The sequence below is a fragment of the Meriones unguiculatus genome, chromosome 10 (genome assembly GCF_030254825.1).
Source record: "Meriones unguiculatus strain TT.TT164.6M chromosome 10, Bangor_MerUng_6.1, whole genome shotgun sequence".
Lineage (NCBI taxonomy): Eukaryota > Metazoa > Chordata > Mammalia > Rodentia > Muridae > Meriones > Meriones unguiculatus.
The window spans coordinates 61,955,185-61,963,859 of NC_083358.1; the positions used below are offsets into that span (position 1 = coordinate 61,955,185).

At 42.4% G+C, this 8,675-nt stretch overlaps 1 protein-coding gene across 2 annotated transcripts in view; it reads left to right on the forward strand.

The window, feature by feature from the left end:
• Hs2st1 (heparan sulfate 2-O-sulfotransferase 1) overlaps positions 1 to 5,797 on the forward strand; it is a 136,531-nt gene extending 130,734 nt beyond the window's left edge. The window contains exons 5-7 of one of the 2 annotated variants that reach the window (XM_060392590.1): positions 1,832 to 1,929; positions 3,112 to 3,269; positions 4,034 to 5,797. In XM_060392590.1, the coding sequence (XP_060248573.1) occupies positions 1,832 to 1,929; positions 3,112 to 3,269; positions 4,034 to 4,263 (486 nt within the window). In that variant the 3' untranslated portion in view covers positions 4,264 to 5,797. The remainder of the gene's footprint in view (positions 1 to 1,831; positions 1,930 to 3,111; positions 3,270 to 4,033) is intronic. The other variant, XM_060392591.1, reaches the window with a different exon arrangement.
• Positions 5,798 to 8,675: the final 2,878 nt, after the last annotated feature.

Here is an 8,675-nt window from a genome sequence, read left to right on the forward strand (position 1 = left end):
GATCGTGACATGAGCGAGGGCCTGTTAGAGACAGGCATGGAATCAGAAACTTTCTGACCCGGTACTCTTCATTCCTTGAACTATAGTATTTCATGAAAATTGGGCTATAATAGCAATAAGCGGAGACATAACATTTATTGCTTGCTTGCTTTTCTTTTTTTTTCTTTTTAAAGCCACTTCTTAAAGGTTGGCTTCAGGCAGAAAATCTAAATCAGACAGTTACTGTAACAAAATGCCCTGACAAAAGCAACTTGAGAGAGAAAGGTTACTTGCTTCATAGTTCCAAGGGAGTCGGGCAGGCAGGAACTTGAAGCAGCTACTTGCGTTGTTTGTCCAGCTGACTGCAGAGAACAGTTAACTCATGCATCCATGTTTTCAGCTCACTTTCTCTCTGTTCAATACATACTTCTTCTTTTCCCCCTTTCCTTTCCTCCCTCCAGACCCTCCCGTGTACCTGCCCCTCCCCTTCAGTACAGTCCTCAGGTCCTCTTACCTCAGTTGAACAACCAAGATCATCCCCGTGAGCATAGCCACAGACCAAAACCAATTTAAACACACCTCACGCCCAACACTTGGGAGGCAGAAACAGGCAGAGCTCTGTGAATTCAAGGACTCTCTGGTCTACATAGTGAGATTCTGTCTTTAAAGAAAAAAGCAAAATAAACAATCAAAACCCTCATCCTCACACAGAGCATCTAGGGAAATGCCTAAATGACATGATGGCAAAGGGCAGCACTACACTTACGTAAAGAGAATTCAAGGAAACAGAGTAGCTACCTCATCTGTGCAATGAAAAGAGACCTTGTCTCCAAGTTCACCAGCGATGCTGAATCAAAGTCTTTGCAGCAGCAACATTTAACATACCAGTTCTGTCCATGCGGTGTGTTCGAAATGGTATGCACGTAGCATGATCTTCTCAAGCTCTATCCATAGCTGAGGAGCAAGAACATGATATAAAAAGTACATGAAGCCTGTTATGGAGATGCAGGTGAGGGTGCCCCTTCCTGAGAGCTGGCTATTAGCAAGGCAGTGTGTATGCTCAAAAGAGGGTAAGTAAATGACTTTCAGCCAGAGGCGGAACTGGAAGGCTGGCCCTCATGGAACCTTGATTGGTAGAATCAATGTACCGAGGAAGAACATTCTAGCAAAGATACAGAGATTTAGGGTGCCATAATACATAGAAGAACCTGTGGAACAGACTGATGTGGTGAGGATAGATGCTATGGCAAAAGTAAGCAGACAAGTGTGTTAAGCACAGCAGGCAAGGCAGTGAGTGGGGCCTCGTTGGTCTTTCTCAGGACATCGGAAAGGACACTGCAACAGGATGGGTGCATGGATGGTTGGGAGCCACCATGTGGGTGCTGGGAAGTGAGTGTGCAGGTTCTGTGCAAGAGCAAGTACTATTAACCACTGAGCCAGCTCTCCAGCCCTCACTTACCTTATCCCGCCTACTTGCACCTATGTACTTCCTAACTTGTTAAAGTTTTGGGAGCTGGAGAGGAGTCAATGGGTAAAACACTTTCATACAAGTGTGAGGACGTGAGTTCAGCTCCCTAGAACACATGTAAAGCTGGACACAGTAGTGCACACCTGTGCTCAGTGACCTGTGGTGAGCTGGCGACTGAAGACAAGGAATTCCGCCATCTTGTGGCCAGGTGGCCTGACATCCTCAGCAGTGAATAAAAGTCCCCATAAGGCAAGGACTGACAGCCAGGGCTGCTCTGACCTTCGTGCACACACCATGGTACGTGCACACAAGCACTTACAAGCACACATACATACAGAGAGAAAAGCCTCTTTTAACTTGATCATGCTCTTGTCTTCACTGCAGACCTTTGATGAATGCGTGGCGGAAGGCGGCTCCGACTGTGCCCCAGAGAAGCTCTGGCTGCAGATCCCCTTCTTCTGTGGCCACAGCTCCGAATGCTGGTAGGGAAGTAAACTGAGCTTAGGTGGTCATCTTCCGTATGTCCGTTCTCACAGCTCATGAGCAGGGGTGTGGTAGGCAGGACTAGATAGAGAATTTCAGTCTGCACTACACATAATGTGTAAATATCTAGATCTGCTTTCATTTAAATGTTCTGGAAAGATTCATTGTATACATGCCCTCACAGTGGGTTTAATCAAATGCAGTTATTATTGTTGGTTTTGGGATTTATATTTTTGGGCCTTTTTTGTTTTGGAGGTTTTGTTGTTGTTTGTTTGTTTGGGGGGAGTGTTGGATTTTTTTGTTTGTTGTGTTGTTGTTTTGAGATAGAATCTCTTTTAGCCCAGGCTGCCCTGGAACTCTTGATTCTCTTGTCTCTACCTCCCAAGTGTCCAGATAACAGGTATATAGTATCACAGCCAGTTTTTTGGTTTGTGGTTTTGACTTTGTTCTAATAGTTGAGAAAGGGCTTGTGAGGTGGCTCAGCTGTTAAAAGCTACCCTCACAACCAAAAATGTAATAGTAGAGAAAACAAAGGGAAGTCACCACTGCCGGGATCACGTTGGCACTTAAAATGCAGAGCAAGAGCTAAGCATAAAGAATGTTGGTGCTAATTAGATCCCAGAAGTCTAGTGTATTTGGGATGAAACCTGTGAACAGCATTAGCTGACACTATAAACAAAAGATTTTTAGTAGAGCCTTTTCTTACCTATTTTCTGTTTCTCGGGATTTTAGGAAACACTAAAAGCTTATGGGAAAAAAAGAAAAAAATGTTTAGAAATAAACACTAAGCACAAAGTAGCTCTACTTTACCAAGGGGGCAATCAGAATGAACAGAGTTATAAAACATTGAACTCACACGAAGTCAAAAAGAGAACATATGACACAGACGTGTGTATTTAAAACTGTCCTTCAAGTTTGCTCATCTCGAGAACCCTTTAGTAGAGCCTATGGAACTGCTGGGAGCGGAAGCTGGAAGTGAAGTAAAGGAAGGTAGACACCGGCACACCTCCCAGAGATGCCGCTGTAGGCGTGTTAATGATGACACTGTGGCTGTGGTGCGAGCGTGCAGGTCCGCACATATGCGTGCCTACCTGTTTCCTCCATAACGCGGAGCAGCAGAAGCATGAAAACACTCAGCAGGTTTCACAACAGAGTTTTTGATTCCTTTTCTGTGTTTTCAGGAATGTGGGGAGCAGATGGGCCATGGATCAAGCTAAGTACAACCTAATTAATGAGTACTTCCTGGTGGGGGTTACTGAAGAGCTCGAAGACTTCATCATGTTACTGGAGGCAGCTTTGCCCCGGTTTTTCAGGGGTGCTACAGACCTCTACCGAACAGGTATGTGCATGATAGATTTCTTTCTAAAACTGTCCCTAACTTTTGCTTGTTTGTTTGTGAGTTGAGTCTGTAACAAGCTGGACTAGAGTTCTAGAGCGGGCGGGAGGGCTGCACACATGAGCTGCTGTGCTGCTGTAGTTTGTCTACAAGTGTGCTTGCAGACCCTGTGCTCAGTCACATACTGATGGATTTTATTTCTAGCTGCTGGATAGCATGCCATCTGCCCTCAGTTCTCCGTGACTGTAGCAAATGTGGGAGGGGGAATTAGAGTTAAGTTTGGTGATAGGTTTTATCACATTTTTTTAAGTAAACAAAGGCCAGCAAGGTGTCTCAACAAGGTGAAAGCACTTCCTGGGTGAGCCTAATGACCCAAGTTAGATGTTCCGATCCCTAGAGCCTGTGATGGAAGAGGACCGACTCCAGGAAGTTGTCCTCATATACACTGATTTTTTTGTTGTTTTTGTCGTTAAAAAAATAAGTGAACAAGCCTTAGAGTGGTGTGAGAGTGACAACCTCCACTTACTGAGTGTTGGTCCTTGTGTGCACTGTGGGGGCGTTTCATTGCCTCGTTCAAGGATCCTTTCTATCGGAGTGTGCCCCTGGCGAGGTTGGCTTCCTGGTCTGCTGGAGTGTATAGTATTTTAAGGCAGGCTGATGCTTGCCCTTCAGTGTGTCATGTTAACATAGCCATCTCCCCAAGTCCAGAGGCATGTCTCTGTGTGCTCTGTCCGAATTATTTACGTTTCTTGTTTTTCCATTGTAAGTAGGAAAGAAATCTCACCTTAGGAAGACCACAGAGAAGAAACTGCCCACAAAGCAAACCATCGCGAAGCTGCAGCAGTCTGACATTTGGAAAATGGAGAACGAGTTCTATGAGTTTGCACTGGAACAGTTCCAGTTCACCAGAGCCCATGCCGTCCGTGAGAAAGATGGAGACCTCTACATCCTGGCCCAGAACTTTTTCTATGAAAAGATCTATCCTAAGTCGAACTGAGCGCAGCCGTGGCCAGAGCCTTCCAAACCCGAACTTGACTCTGGCGTATTCCGTGCTCCCAGCTTCCACCTGCTGCTGTGTGTGCGAGCCTGGTCGCTGACCTGCACTGGGGAGCAGACATGAATGTCAAGAAACATCCTGGCTGGGATGTCGGCCTTATAAGGAGTGCTTACGTTTCAGGCATTTTTCTCTTTGTTTTCATTTTCACGATAGTTATTATCTCCTCCTGGTTGCAGTGTGGGGGACCTGGCATTGCCTACAATACACACATGCAAACACACATGCAAGTTAGCCAGAAGGCTGAATTCCACTTCAGAAGAGGTTCTGATTCTCTTGCTTTCAATAAGCATTTCTTTACCTCTTCTTGAATGAAGATGAACCCATTTGCCACTCCCCTTCTGGAAGTTTGTGTGCACAGCTGTGCTGGATAGTGCTAAGAAGTGTTTGACAGTTTTTGTTTTTGCGAATCATGTTTAAGAAAGGCTATTGCAGTGTTTGATCATGTTTTCTCAGAACTATTTCTGCTACAGTTAGGTTTGCCCATATTTATATAGGCTTTTATTTTATTTTATGATCGTTAGTATTAAAAAAAATCAACTTAAAACCATTAATAATATTGTAAAAAGATAAAGGAGTTAAAGCAGTATTCCTGATTCCTATCTCCCCAGTATCTAATATTGGGGTGATACTTATAAGAATGTTGACAACATTATCTGAGGCTTTCTTAAGGATTTCCACACATTATCCAAAAAAAAAGTTTAGTATTTGTTTCTCCATGGCTTATCTGTAACCCTGTCCACTGAAATATCAGTGATTCCATATGGCGACTCCCATCTGTGAGCTGTGATATGGGTAGGATTTTCCTACTTCTGTACTTTTACCTGTAGACTATTTTTACTATGGTGCTTTATAATGTGTTTTAAAGCATTGCATTTACAAAAGAAAAAAATGAAAAGGCTGTAAATATTGCATATTTTATGTATTTGGACCAAAAAGTTACAAGTAAGTAGACAAAAGTGGTTTTGCACCAATTTTATTATGTCAAGTAAAGTCATCAGACCTACTATTCTTGTATTTGTCATTTAAATTACTGTTATGATGTCACGGAAACGAACTAACGTAGCCTTTCAATTTTGATAGAAAACATTACTCACCCTGAGGCAATAGTGATAATGGAAAAAATACTGGACAGAGTCTAAGGGTTTGACTGCTGGTTCCAGCTCTGTACCTTCCTGCTGTGTGATGTTAGGCAAGTCACTTACCCTGTTTGCCTCAATTTCCACATCTTGAGATTAGGATACTAATACCCGCGGGACCTACCTCACAGGGCTGTTGTGAGGACTAAGTAAGATGGCGTGGATGAGAGCACTTTGAAACTGTCAAGTGGTGTTTAAATATAAGGTGTTGTGATAGAGGTCTCTCTAACATAGTTTCATACTGCCCATCCTTTTAACAACAAAAAGGGAAAATCCACTTTTAAGCTTTATAAGAAAAAAAACCCTTTACCTTGATATAAATTTGTGTTTGATAAATATCTTCTCAGTGTTTTATCTTCCGTGTTTTAGCAACTATTGAAATGTGAAACACTTGTGAACTCTAGCAACTTGGGTTCTTCTTTAGTTGATGAGGAGTGGGAAAATCTTCTGCAAACTTGAAGATGTTCTTGTCTTTATTTGACCTTTGTCATTCAAAAATGGTGGCTATTTTACACCTATGCTTGTTAAAATATGTTTTCTAGAGTTCAATTCCTCTATTAATTCTTCACCTCCTTCTTCAGATTCAGAATTCATATTCTTCTCAGACATACTTTTCTAAAGGAGTAATTACTTGTATGTTTAGTTTAAATAATTTCTAAATAGGACCTCGTCAAACAAAGCATTTTTAACAGAAGGCTTTGAAGTTTATTTATTGTATAATAAAGGGAGAAAAAAAAAACACTGCATATCAGAAACACTTACAGAGACTAAAGGAATGATCACCCTGTATCACCCTGCCCTGCCAATCGGAAAATATTAAGAGAACATGGCCACATTTTTCCCTCTCCCCCCACTTTCCAATGAAAGCTAACAAGTTGTTTTCTTGCCCAGGGCCAAAGAGCTACTTCCAAACAGGTTATTCTTGGGAGTCCATGATAAAATCTTTTAGGTGATTAGGGTAGCTCTTAGTACACTAACTGGGGCGTTCTATAAACTGTTCTCTTAAAAGACCTGAGTAAATAACATTAGATCTCTGTGACAGCCATTCTTATTGTTGCAAAGAAGCTGTCACAGACAATGTAAAAAACAAACGACTGTGGTTATAGCATAGTAAAACCCTTATTTATAAAACAGTGGACAAGATAGATATGGACCATGAGCTGCAAGCCCCTGCACTGAGAGATGGTCACAGAGAAGCCATGTCTGTGTCTGAACCAAGTTCCCCAAAGAGTTCGTGTACCTCCCACATCTCCCAGATTACGATCCCGAGAACCGCTTTCTGGCTCAGTCTCTCCCACAGATTATTCCATTTTATGTACATCGCTTCCAGGTGACCACGCTTTCCTAGTTTACCAGTTCAAAATTGGGACATTTTTTTTTTATCACTTCTGGGGGTGAATATGTTCAAAGTGTCCTTTCTGGAGACTGAGAAAAGGGTAGATTTGCTTCTGTTTGATTCAGTAGGAGTCCTGGTAGTCTGAGTCCTGAGAGCATATGACTTTACAATGAAATCAGTAGACCCACTGAGATAGTGTGTGTTTTTTAAACATGGCAAAGGTTTTTTTGTTTTGTTTGCCTCTGTGCTTTTTCAGTAATCTAACCATAGGGAGATTGTTTTTATATGATAGCAAAGCAAATTAACCACTTTGAATTTTGAAGATAATGTATATGTGTATATGTATCTATCTATATATGTTTATTTCCTACAAAAGAAGAGGTAGCTTTGTGTTCAACTTGTACCAACTGTTTTCTTATTGCTGTGAAATGGCAACTGTTGATAAGCCACTGTGTTTTAAAATGTCCTGGGGAGGATATATTTTGATTTTACCAGGCTTTAATCTGTGAAGTGTCACTTAAATACGTCTGATAGCAACACTTGAGGTACCGCATGGGAGCTGCTTCTGTGTCCCGCAGTACAGCCACACAGTCTCATGTCCTGCTGTTTCTGGACTCCTGGCGACTGGATTTAAACTACCAAAACCCACAAAACTGAAAGTTACTGACTTCTTAAATGACTAGCTTTCCTTTCTATTCTGAAAATTCAGCTAACCCCTATAATTTAAACCCTATTGATCTCCCTCATTATATGTCCTGTTGGAAATTCCTAAAATTGTCTGCTCCATCAGGGAATTTACCAGAGTATTTTGATGTTGTATTTGCATAGATAGATAAAAAATAGTTTGTAGATGACAATTCTCTCTTTTTTAATAAAATGAAATTTTCAAAAAAATCTAAAAGCACTAGAGAACTTAACTAACGCCCAGTTCCCTAATACATAGCTGGTGTTCTGTTTCACATTGAACTTCTGCTCAGAGGCTCTGTATGTAAATCGTTTTCAGACATAGCTCTGGTCCCAGGAGCCTTTATTATGGGACTGTGGTACCTCCACCTTCTGTGAAACTTGTCTCTTAGCTTGAATGCTTCTGCTTCGTGATGCATCAGTGCCCTTGCCCTTGCTGGGTCTTCGCGTGCTTGTACCCTGGGCAGAGTTGCTGTGTGCGAGGCAGAGTGCTCTGTGGCAGTCTCCTGAGAGAAGAGCCCATTCCAAAAGTGCTTCTACCTTGCCTCCTCAGGAATGTAGCTTCCTGAGCAGGAATTTGAGGAGTAAGGTGATCATTTGGTCAGATTCATCCTACACTTTAAGGTCATGTGGTTTGGGAACCTTTGTAACGCTAGTTATGAAATGAACCCTGATGGTTATGACCTGTTAAAAATGAATTCTAGTGTTCATATGACGAGGCTGCTGCAGCCTGCCAAGAGAGAGATGTGAGCATCTCTAAGTCAGTGTCCAGCGTGGTTTAGAGAAAAAGACATGGTAAATTGGGACCTTAGCTAAACAGCGCCTGTCCACCCCAGTATTTTGGAAAATGTTTCTCCAGCTCCCTCCTTCCCATTCCTCTGACCCCTTCCCACTGTCTCCCCCCCCCCCTTACCCTGCCCTCTCTACCTGCCAGGATAATTTATGCTAGACTCTCCAACCTGAAACCATTTTGTCACATCTCTTGGAGAGATACTCTTCCCTTTCCTGCAGTGCTCTTGCAGCCTTCTGCTGTTGAAGTGTTTCAGTCTGCTACCTGGAGCAGAAGCTATCGGCTCAACAGTGTGGGGAGTGGGGATGTGGCATGGTGTCCTGGCTTAATATTTTCTTCTGGGTTGATGCTAAGGGACAATTTCTAAAGTGGCCTTGTGTTCATTGTCATCTGAGATCTCAGATAA